This window comes from Ostrinia nubilalis, chromosome 15 (assembly GCF_963855985.1).
Source record: "Ostrinia nubilalis chromosome 15, ilOstNubi1.1, whole genome shotgun sequence".
In the NCBI taxonomy this organism is placed as follows: Eukaryota; Metazoa; Arthropoda; class Insecta; order Lepidoptera; family Crambidae; genus Ostrinia; species Ostrinia nubilalis.
In genome coordinates, this window is record NC_087102.1 from 5,947,450 (window position 1) to 5,963,582 (window position 16,133).

At 37.2% G+C, this 16,133-nt stretch overlaps 2 protein-coding genes across 2 annotated transcripts; both read left to right on the top strand.

Annotated features, from left to right (window-relative positions):
• The first annotated feature begins 1,044 nt into the window (after positions 1-1,044).
• On the top strand, positions 1,045-3,575 carry LOC135078453 (uncharacterized). Its single transcript, XM_063973006.1, has 4 exons — positions 1,045-1,154; positions 1,321-1,805; positions 2,196-2,292; positions 3,349-3,575. Exons 1-4 carry the CDS (start codon positions 1,088-1,090, stop codon positions 3,546-3,548), a joined length of 849 nt encoding a protein of 282 aa, XP_063829076.1. The 5' UTR covers positions 1,045-1,087; the 3' UTR covers positions 3,549-3,575.
• A 4,712-nt stretch (positions 3,576-8,287) lies between these two features.
• Positions 8,288-14,252, top strand: LOC135078824 (mucin-2-like). The gene is made up of 4 exons (XM_063973380.1): positions 8,288-8,451; positions 9,495-11,338; positions 11,580-11,709; positions 13,172-14,252. Exons 1-4 carry the CDS (start codon positions 8,385-8,387, stop codon positions 13,381-13,383), a joined length of 2,253 nt encoding a protein of 750 aa, XP_063829450.1. The 5' UTR covers positions 8,288-8,384; the 3' UTR covers positions 13,384-14,252.
• The last annotated feature ends 1,881 nt before the right edge of the window (positions 14,253-16,133 follow it).

Sequence of the window (16,133 nt, forward strand, 5' to 3'; positions counted from 1 at the left end):
TGAGAACGTTGGACCGTCATCGAGTTTGGGTCATCGTGGCTTTGGCAGCTATCCTAAAATGCTTGTCTAGCAAGGTTTTGGAACGGTCAAAACTATCTGGTTGATGAAGAAACATCGACCGGATTCCAACAGTTATTCCCAGTTGGAGAAACCTGATGTTCGCACAATTCTCCCATTTGAACATTGTAATGCGTTTAAAACATGTAATTATTCAATCCAATTACAAAAACGATTACACTGTCCTGTTTACTTATTCATGTTTATCTATCAAGAGCCTTGCAATTTTCATTCCTTTTATCTGAAGGGCTTTATCATTTGATAATAGTTAAGTGCAATCATACATAACTAGGTGTTCTCATTTATGGTATATACGGTATGTTGTTTAATTTTACCATCATCATCATTATTATTTTAACCAGTTATGGCCTGAATGAAATTAATAAATAAAAGATAATTCATTTTTTGCATGAAGCGCGCTAAAGAGCATGATCTGCTTTTTACACGACAGCGCCTGAAAAGGGTTATGTTTTTCGCCTATATTGCGTACTTAACTCTTCGGCACGCTCTTTATGTAGCTGAAATGGCGTGAATGTGACTGATATAACTGCACTGACATGTTAAAGTTAACAAAACTTTCAGTTTACGAAATCGGGTTATTGTCTTTTTTTCAGTAAATTAATTCATATTAATTACTGGTGGTGGAGCTGAAAAACTGACGACTGAAAGAATATGAAGATGAATGGATGCTCGAGAGTGAGATACCGCGATTCATGCAGCGCATATTGTTTGCATGCATGATTAAAAATCTACAATGCTATACTTACTTTATTATTATATCGGTAGACGTAGTGTGGGCAGGCCCCTACTAGGTGAACCAACGATCTGGTGAGGGTCGCGGGAGGTGCCTGGATGCGGGCGGCGCAGGACCGGTGGTTTTGGAGATCCTTGGGGGAGGCCTTTCTCCAGCAGTATACGTCATTTTGCTGAAACGAACACCATGTATATTAAAAAAAGTATGGTTTATAAATATAAAGTATAAACTGACATCAATCTAGTAGTGATAGTTGACAACGGAGTACAGTATAGAATGCGATGTCTCACAATGTCATCTTTTTCTATCGTTGTAATGTTTGCAGCCGCCACTATTTTGCAAGGTAAAGTTAGTGGAATAGTCATTGTTTTAAATACTTTTCATTAATTTATTATTATAGTTATTGAATTTCGCATACTTATTCTTCATCGCAAATATTCATCGTATGCGTAACATTGTAATTTTATGATTTACAAGAAATGGTAAGCAACTATTTTTTTCAATTTCAGTGGACAGCTTAAAATGCTATCAATGCAAAAATTGCAACGAAGTTACTAGTGAACAATTGTTGACTTGCAACTTTACGATTCCTGTTCCACCTACTGGTGTTCCAACTGATGTTCCTACTGAGGGGTCTACTGGTGTTGCAACTGGTGTTCCAACTGGTGTTCCTACTGAGGGGTCTACTGGTGTTCCTACTGGTGTACCTACTGAGGAGTCTACTGGTGTTCCTACTGGTGTACCTACTGAGGAATCTACTGGTGTTCTTACTGGCGTACCTACTGGGGTACCAACTGGTGTACCTACTGAGGATTCTACTGGAGCCCCCACAGGGGAATCCACTGGCGCCCCCACAGGGGAATCAACAGGCGCGCCTGCACAAACAAACGAACCAGATCCTACAGGATTAGAGGTAGCCATGGTGAAAAGATCAATAGAATTCGATGATGATTCGGATTCAATGTTTTGGGACGACGACTGTAGTTGTCATAAGGTGCGTATTTTTTTCTTCTTTCTTTCTTTCTAATTGATTCATTCGTACCAGTTTATGAAACCTGGAGAAAGATACAATTATTTAATTTTAATAAATTAAGTTATTTCATTTCTAAAATATTCAGGCTCCTGTTCTGAAAGTACGCTTATGTATGAATTTATATTCAAGATCAAAATTAAGCCTTTAATAAACCTGTAAAGATCATGGCATAATCAACATTGACAATTCAAATAGGTAGGTACCTACTTTAGAAATGTCTAGTTTTTTTTTTATTTATGCATAACAAGGAAGGTATTTGACCGCAATCGCACCTGGTGTTAAGTGAGATGCAGTCTAGGATAATACATATCTGCCCCGTAAGTAATAAATGAAATTATGTTTTTTCTTCAGGATTACTGCAACTGTGGTGGGCGAATTTACTACACCGCATACGAAGACATCATAGCCGTGAACCTTACATTTGTATGCGTAACTGACACTGTCACCAGTAAGTGGGTTTAATACAAGTAAAACAAAACATACCTCTAGAATGAAAAAAATTCGTCTTCGAATCGTTTGCGTATTCGAATCGCCATCGAAAGTATTTGTAACTTATTAGTAATCAATAGTATTAGTACAGGGCAGGCTTCCCACTAGGTGGACCGACGATCTGGTGAAGGTCGCGGGTGGTGCCTGGATGCGAGCGGCGCAGGATCGGTATTCGTGGAAATCCTTGGGGGAGGCCTTTGTGCCAGCAGCAGTGGACGTCTTTCGGCTGAAACGAACGAACGAACAAAATGGTATTAGTATGAAAACTTAAACAGCGCATCTGCGGTCGTTATTAAAAACTAAAAACAATTGTCATTTTCTCGTATCGAAGTCGAATTGTGAACGCGACGTAAAGTGAACTTAGTATGAGAAATGGTAGCACGAAACTCCAAGTCTAGCGCTTAATGTCACCCTTCCCGTGCCGCTCCCATACCTCAGACACTGACTGAATTAAGCACTAGATTTATAATTTTGACTATCGACATCGAAACATATCATAGAGCAGTAGGCCTAAGATGCGCGCCGTGATAACTTTTATCGACGTCAATTTGTATGGGCAAAATCGATAAAATGGCGTGATAACCGTCTATCACGACGCGCATCTTAGGCCTACTGTAGATGCTCTAACTATGTATAAAGCAACCCGCGCGGGTTCGATTCCCGACGGCCACATCAAGCTAAATATTGTGATATATTTGTGTAGTTGAAATAAGATGTTATTTCGCAACAATGTACATATATGTATAAACCGATGTAATGTCGACTGCAAATGAATATTCAAATTGTACCGAGTATTTACTTAGCAGATATTTCCAAAAAATAATATTTATGTGTCCGTAAACCTGTGAATTCCATCAGATTATAAACAGACGTAGTTAGATTACAATCTAACCTTACTCACAGTTACTTTACAATCTCACGCGTTATATTATAAACTGACGGAGTTCACAATTTCACGTTGACATTTATACCGATTTTTTATTTCTGCTTAGTTTAATAAATTGAAAATTTTCAGCGAATGGAACAAGCGTCACCAACAGAGGATGTGCTATAAAAGCCAATACAACACAGGAAACCTGTGCCTATTTCAACTACACTAACACTTGCACGATTTGCGAGACAGACGGCTGCAACCGCCCCAGCATGGCCATTTCATTGAAGTTCTCTACTATTCTTTTGTTGCCTGTATTATTGACTTCGTTTATTAAAAGTTAGATAACAAATAAATAATTTTCATTGTCACTTGCGTACTTATTTGGATTATTCCACTGTGTGAATTGATTTGAATTCACCTGAAAAAGAAAATGGGAAACATTTCAGGTTCAGAGGTGCAATGTGGACACTAAAAATTCCACTTTCTTCGCCCAGTTGACCCACATAACCCCTGGCTGCCCTCGCGGCCCGGGGTATGCGCAAAGCATTTCCTCATGTAAAAAAAAAACAAAGTGGAAATGGATGGCGTATTTAACTTCAAGATATCATATTTTGAGAGCTGATTAGTGTACTTTATTATTTTATTTTACTGCATAACAAATAAATAACTCACTTATACATTAAATTTAACTATGAGAGAGTTGTGTTCCTGCAGTGGAGACTAAAATAACAGATTATGATGATGATATAAATCTGGAAAACTAGGTGGCCACTTTTCCGGTTCAATACTTAATCGTTTATTGCTTTTTCACAGATATTTGACGTTTGTCAAAGTTAGAGTTAGATGGTGCAACCCAGCCTAAGAACTTAGTTATTATAATCTTGTTAAACGTTATTATAAACCTTAAGTACAACGCAGAATCAGACCAGCAATGTGTACACGAAACTGGCAACCACCGCACAGATTATTGATTTCGCTTCTGCCCTATAAAGGGTTAACTTATTAATTACCACCAATCAACTATCTGTCACCGTCACTCATGCTGGCATCTCGTTTTGCGTGAGAGAGATAGTAACATTCGAAACTTCGTACGTTTTTCAAAGTAACCCCCTGTAGGCCTACGATGCGCACCGCGATAAGCGGTTATCACGCTATTTTATCGATTTTGCCCATACATTTTGACGTCGATAAAGTATATCACGGCGCGCATCCTAGCCCGACTGGTTTTCCAAAATATAGTCTAGCTACAGAGAGTGGACGCTTAGACGTTGTTTAAGTACAGTCGAAAGCATCATCAACATCAACGTAAACACTGTGGTATCTTACGTAGTTGCGATAGGAGTGACTTTGCAACGAAAATGTATAGTCTGATGTGCTGTCGACTGTACATAGTGCGGTAATTACCCGTTCATTATTTTTAACAGGATCGATTACTATGCCCACACGCTATCGCCTTATCAATCTGCATTCACAAGATAAACAGGCCATAGTACCAATACTCGTATGAGCCATTGTGTGAGATATAATTGAATTATGTGATTATGTAACTCATATTACTGTGCATGTCTCTACGTTTTTTATAAAGCTAAAGATGATACCTTCACAACATACAAGGTAAAATAATTCATCAAATACCTATTATAAATGCAAAAATCATGTTAATAAACAAAACTATTAATTCTCAAATTCGTAACTCATCCAAATAATTCAAATTAAAATTAGATTTTTAGTATCTTAGGTAAGTATACGTAGTGAACTGTGAATGAGTGAAAACTCATAACTTTTTGACACAAAACCTATGGATGAATAGCGTTTTGTTTAGTGATATTAGAACATTTCATGGAGCGGCTAGTTGTTCTCTTACAAATTTGATCGCAGTGTCTCAAGACAAAAGTCTTTGACCAGTGTGTGTTGCCAGTGATGGCTTATGAATCTGAGGCGTGGTCGCTTACTATGGGCCTCATAAGAAGGCTCAAGGGCACTCAAAAGGCGATGGAGCGTGCTATGCTCAGAGTTTCCCCGCGTGTTCGAATCAGAAATGAGGAGATCCGCAGGAGAACCAAAGTGACTGACATAGCCTGCAGAATCGCTAAATCTAGTCAATAGGTTAGATACTCAGAATGTACTCGTAAATTAAGAATAATAAGAATAATCTTCTAAAAACATATAAAAGGAGAAACTGACTGGACTCACTGACATAGGTATCAACGCACAGCCTAAACGGCTAAACGTAGGCACCACTTACTTGAAATTTGGAAGGGACGTAGCTTAGGTACCGTAGAGGTGCACTAAGAAAGGAATTCCCGAAATTACAACGGGAACGGGAATTAGCGGGAAAATCCTTTTGTATGAAAAATCTAAACCGCTTAAGTTAGACGCTTGAAATTTGGCATGCAGGTACCTTAGTAAACTTAAAGCTACAGGATATTGCATACCTAATTCCCACGGGAACCCACCCTAGGTTTGGTTGGTTACTAATTGGTTGTGATTAGAATCAATAGGTAATTTAATATCTGATTAGCCTATATGATATGCGATTGCTATATGAGTAATTTTCTTTGATGATAACGGCCCTCTCTTCGCGGTGATGTCAGGCTCACTTAAAGAACTGATTAGTCTTAACATCAAGACACTTAATGACGTATTAGTCACAAGTGTTTACTACTACATTCAATACTGATTGATTTATGGAAACATATACACAATGTAGGTATTATTTTAAAAGTATAATTTAGACGAGTTGCACCACCTAACTTTGACCGTACCTCTAACGATAACCGGTGTTTTCTGTATAGTGTTTGACAGATATAATTTGACATTTGTCAAAGTTAAAGTAAGATGGTGCAACCCAGCCTATTTTTGGACTGTCCCCAACCCAGTCTTATGGTGTGTCCACACATGCCGCCAGCTTATATGCTGCCGGGTTTGCCGCCGGCTTTCAAAATGCCTTGCCAGTGTGCCGTTCTGGCCGCCGGGTTGGCCGCCGGCCGTGCCGCCCGGCATATTATGTGGATGCGCCATTATAGTTTGAAAAATGACACGTCAATCTATAAAGTAAGTATTATGTCTAATCACCAATCACAATTGAGCTCGTGATTCAAGACTCTCCCGACTCAGATGATGACGCTTAGCGTAAAGCCTTGTGTATTTGTTTAGGAATTATGCAGTTGAACAATAAAAATCACAAAGATTGACAATTATTGTTTTTTTTTACAAAATGTGTTCTCCGTTACGCTAGCAAAGTCAAAGTCAAAATTTCTTTATTTGTAAGGTACCTACTTAAAAATCGTCAAATATTTTGCTCTTAAGGAGGCTCTACATGTCTCATAATCTTTTTACCCTTCGCTTCGAGACCAACACTTGGCAAGTGCTGAGAAGAAGCGCCGTAACACAAACTCAGTCACCAACTCACCACTGTCTGCCGGTTAATTTGCTTCATTTTATTTAATTAGCTTCACAGCTGATGTCAAATCATGAGAATGTCACCCACTCCCGTTTCGCTACGATAACGCCCACCTATCGTTATTACACTATTACGCCCACTATTTTATGGGAAAGACAAATCACAATTTTATAGAACTGACTAAATTTCCGAATTGAGATTTTAAGTATTTAATAACTTTTCATATTAAGTTCATACTCAAGTAGAAACTGATCATAGTCAAGCTAAACTTTTACCTTTTCATTTTACAAATCAATTCAGAAACCGAAACAGAAGAAAATCAAGGCCATTTACGGGTCTGGGTGTTTTCTATGTATAATAATATGAATGTATTTACAAAAAAAAGTATTTAAGTATGTTTATATCCGTTGTCTAGTACCCATCCATAGTACAAGCTTTGCTTAGTTTGGAACTAGAGGCGCAGTGTAATGTCCAAGGATATTTATTTTAGGAGTAACAAATGAATTGGATAATTAGATAAACCTCGAAATGAAGTAAAACGATAATAGCTGTTGATTACTGGAATAAAATAAATAATTTATCCTCACGTTATGTGTTCAAACTCCATTTTTGAAAACGAACACATGCCCGTGATCTGTTATCTTTCTGATAAGGATTTTATCTTTTCACTAACTACCTTTAACTGATTATTGATTAGTACACGCCGTGACAAGCGCTGTACGTCCGAGTACGAGTAAATTTTGCAAAACCTTGACCAAACGGTCATTTCTTCAAAACGGATATTTCTGATGAAATCTTTATTTTTAAAGATTAAATATTGAACCACTATTGGGCTAACGTGCTATAAGGAGTCAACTTAGAACGAACAGGTGTCGAAAGGTATGGCCCCCGTCGAGGGGGGGCATGGTGGGTCCCGCCGCGCCCTGTAGGGCAGAACGTCCGCGGAAGGCATCTTGGTCATCTCTAGTACCCAAGGCGCCGACCACCATGCGGCAGAGCTAACACACCAGGTTTTTGATTGCGGTTTTGACATTGCGGTATTCGATTGCCCTGAAAAAGTAACTAACTAACCCCAGGTTTTTAGTGGGTTCGAGCCCCACATAAGGTTGTCAAGGATAGGCCATTTTCCTGGGTCAAAAAAAGGTATCGAAAGATCAGGTATATTAGATTCAGCCATATGTAAATCTAAAAATAAATACTAATCAAGGAAATCAAAAATCAAAGAGCATTACTTAAATTTCAATTAAGACTAGAATTTTTCAGTACTTTTTTGTGTTCCTGCTTAGCCTATGTACCTATAAAAGAAGTATAAAGTACTAATTACTGTGCCTGCGACTTCGTTCCCGTGAAAATATTTTGAATAATTATCCCGGTTTTTGCAAAAAAAATTTTATCGCTCCACCTCTTGCCAATATGTAGGGTGATGTTATTTATAGCCTAACTAAAGCCTTCCTCGATAAAAGGGCTACCCAATACAAAAATAATATTTCAATCAGTCAATTATTATTATTAGTAAGTATAGATGAGCTGTCAACCAACAGCAACGCATTCCTCTGCATGTGTAGGCATATCAAAGTAGTTTTTTGTCGTCATATGTAGGTACCTACTGCAAGTATAATTAAAGTCCTTCGCAATTTAGCTTTATCTCTTTCGGTAGATAATACGTTCATATAAAGTTACTATCAAAATTCTGATATATCATTTGTAGTGACGGCGTTATAGACTGTGTACAGTTTATTTATTAATTTCTAATGGACTAGTATAAATTTTGAAAATGTATAGTGTAAAATTCCTATTGTGTGCTCAGATATTAGTTTTAGGCCTCAGCTTTAATGAAAACGGTAAGTGAGAACTTTAGTTATTTTTATAATCTTATTTACTGGACATACAATTTTAGTTACGAAAATGATCTTATTCAAGTGATTAAATATATTTTTGACTAGCGGCCGCCCGCGAATTCGTACGCGTGGATTCAGTTTTACCCCCTTAGGGGTGGAGTTTCGTAAAATCTTTTCTTAGCGGACGCCTATGTCATAACATCTACCTGCATGCCTTTCAGCCCGATCCGTCAAGTAGTTTGATTTGGCTGTGCGTTGATAGATCACTATGTCAGTCAGTCACCTTTGAATATATTTTTAGATAGATAGATTTCACTAACAAATAAAAAATACACTTCATTTCTAAGGGCTTAAAAAAAAAGATGCAACCAGCAATCTACTGATACAGTAAATCAGTAGTTTAACTTCCGTTTATTTGAGTTCCCGTTACTAAACTTACACTACCACTTTTGAAGGTTTCGAGTCGAGCTTTCGTAACGGACTACTTGTGCTATAACCTCACGGTATAGTTAGAGTTCATATCGCAGAAATAAAATCAGTAAAAATAAGCGTCGCAAAAAAGACAAGTTTAGTGCAAGTACTTAACATTTTCTGAAGGGAATTCTCTGTTCATTTTTAGTTTAGATAATTAATAATTAATTACTATTCAATTCGTATGTCATTTTAAATAAAGTAAAAAATAGTCAATTGTAATGTTGGATAATAAATTAGTTTCACGATTTTAATACACACATAGTACAAGTCTATAAAACATCTATAAAAGCGAGAGGTCACTGACTCACTCACTCACTCATCACGAAATCTCAAAAACTACAAGTGCTAGGAGTCTCAAATTTTGCATGGGGGTTCCTTTTAGAACGTAGGTGCTCACTAAGACGGGATTTTGCCAAATCCAATACCTAAGGGTTAAAACGGGATATGCTTATGAAGTCACGGGCAGCAGCTAGTGTCTAATAAAAATTTTCATTAAGAAAGTATTTTTTTGGTATTTAAGAAAAGTATTATCTTCATTTATGACATTTTCTGACATACAATTTCATTTGCAGCGGACGCTTTGCAATGTTACGTTTGCAGAGGATGTCACACAGTCACGGCTAATGATATTGCCACATGTCCTCCGCGATTGGCAACGACCACTACAACTTCAGGCGATATCACAGATCCTACAGACACAGATCCTACAGTCACTGATCCTACCGTCACAGATCCTACAGTCACTGATCCTACCGTCACAGATCCTACAGACACAGATCCTACAGACACAGATCCTACAGACACAGATCCTACAGTCACTGATCCTACCGTCACAGATCCTACAGATACAGATCCTACAGACACAGATCCTACAGTCACTGATCCTACCGTCACAGATCCTACAGTCACTGATCCTACCGTCACAGATCCTACAGACACAGATCCTACAGACACAGATCCTACAGTCACTGATCCTACCGTCACAGATCCTACAGTCACTGATCCTACCGTCACTGATACTACCGTCACAGATCCTGCAGTCACAGATCCTGCAATCACAGATCCTGCAGTCACAGATCCCACAGTCACAGATCCCGCAGTAACAGATCCTGCAGTAACAGATACCGCAATCACAGATCCTGCAGTAACAGATCCTGCAGTAACAGATCCTGCAGTAACAGATCCTGCAGTAACAGATCCCGCAATCACAGATCCTGCAGTCACAGATCCCGCAGTAACAGATCCTGCAGTCACAGATCCTGCAGTAACAGATCCCGCAATCACAGATCCTGCAGTAACAGATCCAGCAGTCACAGATCCTGCAGTAACAGATCCTGCAATCACAGATCCTGCAGTAACAGATCCTGCAGTCACAGATCCTGCAGTAACAGATCCCGCAATCACAGATCCTGCAGTAACAGATCCAGCAGTCACAGATCCTGCTGTAACAGATCCCGCAATCACAGATCCTGCAGTAACAGATCCTGCAGTAACAGATCCCGCAATCACAGATCCAGCAGTCACAGATCCTGCAGTAACAGATCCTGCTGTAACAGATCCTGCAGTAACAGATCCTGCAATCACAGATCCTGCAGTAACAGATCCTGCAGTAACAGATCCCGCAATCACAGATCCTGCAGTCACAGATCCTGCAGTAACAGATCCTGCTGTAACAGATCCTGCAGTAACAGATCCTGCAATCACAGATCCTGCAGTAACAGATCCTGCAGTAACAGATCCCGCAATCACAGATCCAGCAGTCACAGATCCTGCAGTCACAGATCCTGCAGTAACAGATCCTGCTGTAACAGATCCTGCTGTAACAGATCCTGCAGTAACAGATCCTGCAGTAACAGATCCCGCAATCACAGATCCAGCAGTCACAGATCCTGCAGTAACAGATCCTGCTGTAACAGATCCTGCAGTAACAGATCCTGCAATCACAGATCCTGCAGTAACAGATCCTGCAGTAACAGATCCCGCAATCACAGATCCTGCAGTCACAGATCCTGCAGTAACAGATCCTGCTGTAACAGATCCTGCAGTAACAGATCCTGCAATCACAGATCCTGCAGTAACAGATCCTGCAGTAACAGATCCCGCAATCACAGATCCAGCAGTCACAGATCCTGCAGTCACAGATCCTGCAGTAACAGATCCCGCAATCACAGATCCTGCAGTAACAGATCCTGCAGTAACAGATCCCGCAATTACAGATCCAGCAGTCACAGATCCTGCAGTCACAGATCCTGCAGTAACAGATCCTGCAGTAACAGATCCAGCAGTCACAGATCCTGCAGTCACAGATCCTGCAGTAACAGATCCTGCTGTAACAGATCCTGCAGTAACAGATCCTGCTGTAACAGATCCTGCAGTCACAGCGAATGATGACTCGGAGTTGGTGTATAACGTCCAAGTAAGTTTATTTACAGTTTTTTTTTCCTTTTGTTTGTAGAACCTACATCTCCGGTTGGAAATATCTGTATCTGTACAATATGTTCAGTGTTCACGTTTCGTATTTTATTTTCTTGAGTAATCAATCTTAAGTAATCATTAAAAACATACTTTTGAACAAAATGAAAACTCGTATTTGGTAAATGATTCGAAAAAGAGGAGAGCAATAACCATTAGATAGTACAAGGTTTCTTAATTTTCAGATGGTGAACAACCGACCCTTGAGATACAACCCATATTTTGATTTCGTGCCCATGAGGGCTCTTAAGGAGAGTGATGATGACGACGACGTTGAGGCTGAAGCCAGGTGTCTAGTGGTGACATTTCTTGAAGGTTAGTTCAATATATCTCTTTTCTCTTTTGAACATTCATTCAGTCACTCCAAACTCTTAGAAGATCACAAATCAGAAGGTGTCAGATGCAAGACACTAACCGAGCTAGTATAGTGATACATTGTATATTTATATCAAACATTTTAGTTTACATTCATCATCATAATCATCGTCATTTCATCTAACAGGACATCCACTGCTGAATATAGGCCTACCCCAATGATTTCCATATTAACCGGTTGAAAGAAAGAAAGAAAGGAACAAATAAGTAGAATTTATTGAACACAGTAAGCACAAATTATAAACAATAACAACACAAAACGAATATAATAAAATAGTGGGCCACTGTGTCAAAAGGCTCGCATTTATCCTGACATGCTCGTGAGGGCATGTCAAGGTTGAGGGTTGGTAGCGGCTGTTTAGATCACATAATTTTAATTGATCGAGGTGATCTCCGAATACTATGATGACCAGTTTCATAAAACAAAAAGTCCCTAAAATGCACAAACAGATTCGTTTAGGTGTTGCCTTATTATTCGTCTGGCACGAAATGGCGCAATGTATAGTCCGGTCGCCGAGCACGTAGAATTTCGTCCAATGACCCCAAGCTACCCATCCTTGTCGCTCGCGCGTAATTATATTGCTGTCGCGACGTGCTCGGCGACCGGACTTTACACACTTAATCTTAGAAGCTAAGAATAATTAAAATCTTTAGGGGGGCTCCTCTGATAAAACATTTCAGGTAGATTTAAGTACTAAATTGAATAAACAAGGGAACTAACCTTTTCATTTAGGAAAACAAAGTGAATCATTTGGATTATCTACACTTTAGATGATAACGCATTGGTGAAAGTACTTGAATATTTCAACACAAATAGGATTAAGCGAACAAACATTAAACATATCAAAGACAATAAAGGTGATTCGTCATAACTCATTCCCTTTATAAACGTTAGGGATATAACTCAGTCTAGTATTATCATAGGTAACTACTAACGACAGTTTTAGCTTGAATTTAAAAGAAAATATTTGCAACAAGAAATGATCAAGAGAAAACCAAATCTGTTTTCTATCTACAGGTTGGAAAACTTGGAAACGATAATTTATTGATCTCACTCGATTATTTCTAAACTATACATACATATACAAGATATACAAGACATCGAAAAACTGGTTACTGATCCTAAAAGTGCTTTATGAGCTCTATCAAACGATACCATTACCATTGAATTTTCGGATAGATCCAGTTTATTCTGTACATTATTATTGATACCATTTGATAGATCTCATGAAGCACTTTTAGGATCAGTAACTAGGTACTTAGTTTTTTGATATCTTGTATAGTTCAGAAATAATCGAATGAGATCACTTATCGTTTCCACTCTGTATAGTTCACTTCATGTTGAACTTATATTTTTTTTTATTATGAAATATGTTTTAATGGGCTTTTTTTATTGTTTTAGAAAACGGCGAGACGAACGTCATCCGTGGTTGCGCTTATGAATCGGATGACATAGAAGCGAAGTGTCGCGAAGCAATGGGTGACAGTTACGATGGTGACATGCGAAGCTGTAGGGTGTGCGACGGAGACCTGTGCAACTCTTCCAACATCCACACCATCGCTGTCACCCTCCTTTTATCTTCTATATTGCTGACTCTAAAAATGAATCACTGATTGAAATGTTTTGTAACAAGCAAATACTTGAAACCTTTCAAAATGGTTACATATTTATTTACTACTTGTAACAATTACAATGATGATAACAATATTGTGCACTGTAGAAGGAATTGGTGCTAGTGAATGGTTGTTTAAGCATCTAGTTATTCAATTTGACCTGTCTAGTCAATAATTAACTAAATAGGGACTAAGAAATGATAAAATGATGAGACAGTAGGTTGAAAGTTGCGATTACTCACTTTAGACAAAGTGTTTTAGTTGTGCTATTTTAAATAGATAGTACCCAGATATTGAATGTCCTAATATTGTGAAAATATTTATAAATAACTAGTATGAATTTCAAAACTGAGTCTAACTAAAGTCTATCCAAAATGAATATGAAAGGAAGGAACTGGCTAAATGACATGACTAGCTTGAACAATAAATGAATATTGTAAAAAATAAAGACACCTAAATAATTAGTTATCAATCACAGTATTGGAATCAATATTGTGCATGTGAAAATGTTGATCATGATTGATTTTCGTCATTTGGTTTATCCGTATTGTATCCGTCCCAGTATTATGTACCTATGCAAGTGTTTTTTTTCATGGTAGATAACTTATTCTTAAGTAAAATAGGTATTTAATATTTTTAAGTTCGATAGTTTACTTTTGTATACACGTTTTTATAAAAATCTATTTTTATAAATTAAATATAATAATAATTTTAAATATAGTAGATTCGTTGCCTTATTTATACAAATAATGTAAGCGCAGTGTGTCCGATAATTTTCATGATTATTTAATTAACAATACCAATCTGAATAGGTAATAATGTGTTATGTGTAATAGAGTAATGAATACTTTAATAAATATTTAACAGAAGTTCATCTTTCATTCTACCGAATAATGGCATTACAGCAGTATCTTTTCTAAAGTACATGAATAAAAATATGTACAATTTATTAAAATTATCCATTTATGTTTTTACTGTAGATTGAACCAAAGAATCACGTTTTCCTATACAAACTGCCCCCCTTTTTCACACCCTCAGCGGTAGAATTTCGGAAAAAAATGTCTTAACGGTCTCTACGATTTAGATTTATCACATCTTGAATACTTAACTTAAATTGGTTTCGTGTTCTGTGGCACTGCAGCATTTGACCTTTTTTGCTAGGGTTTTCTTTTCTGTGCAGTTTCGCGCGTAATATTACTTGGTGTGGTCACTTATAAGCACAGATCATACATTGTGTGGTCTGTGCAAAGCCAAAAATAATCTTAATTTTAATAAAAAAAATGCTAAAATCTCTGAGACTGATAAATCAATTTTAAATAATTATGAATGATAAGTACCTATGTTATGATTACCAAAATATTTTTGGCACCAACAGAATGTGACCGTCTTTTTTTAATCTTCATTGATTAATTTAATTCTAATCTCTATTTTATAGCCTAATTATGTGATAATGTCTATAAATTCTTGTGTTATCTTTCTTTCCTTCCTTCTAAATGACGTATGAATTAGTCTATACTACTTGATACTATTATAAATACCAAAATAATGTTAGTCTAATACGGGCATTAAATATTATCTATACTAATATTATAAAGAGGAAATTATAGATTAAACTAATCTTAAAAAAAAATATCACGATAGTCTGATATCTGACAGATAAAGTTTATACAATTTATGGTCCGCATAGGAAATCAATTGATGACGAGACTAAAATAAAAGGAAATTTCAATTTTTATGATTGCAACTTTTAGCATCTAGGTTATTCTAGATCTGATTATCACTTCTTCCTCGGTCCCTCACTGATGAGTGTCTTACAATAGTGTTCTTATTTCTAATTCCTCCATAGACTGCGGTCATTTAAACTGTGTGGAGATCTGATACTAGAGAAAAAATTCAATTTATTTACATAAGACCACCAGTTCGGTACAGTTACCTATTCCATAAATCCAATAATTTTATAGTACCTACCTAAACTAGTTAAGCACAGCACTCTCTAAAAAACTGTAATTTTTTAACAGATAAATCGCCACGCCTCTCAAAACATGCATAGGTTTTTCAGTTGCTTCATGGTATTATTGGTGCTCCAAAGTCAAACTTTCTGCATTTTTGTTATAGTTTTGTGTTATATTGTTTTATTTCTGTGAAATATACACCACTAAATTTTAATCACCGAAAAAAAAAATTCTGGGTAATGAGTTATTGATACTAGTCATTTGTGCAAAAAAAGAGTAAAATAAAGTGACTCAAAATATCCTCCTAAAATTGGTAATTTATTGACACGCGTCGCTAGCACTATTTAAGTACGATAATGTAACACTTATTAAAACTAAAAATAGTCTAAGTTAGCTAAGTATGTATTATAACACTGAAAGCGTGGTCGAGGCGTGAGCGAGACAGACAGATCGATGCAACGTGCGAGCGTGTACTACTACTCTAGCGAGCAGCGAAGTGACCCAGCTGTGACGCGTAAAATACGGACTAACGAAAATTTAATAAAAAAATTAACTTCATGAAAACCATTTCTTTTTCTTTTGCTTTCAATATTCCACACGTTTCTACATAACCTGTTAAAATTTTTTCGGTGATAAAAATTTAGTGGTGTATATTGTTTTATTTCTGTGATAGAACGAGACGACATGACAGGCAATGGATAGTTAACACTGTTGCCGATGGTACATTTCGGAATGTGCTTTTTTAAAGTCATACATCTTGATTGAATTTAAATTAATGAAATTCGATTTATTTTTGCT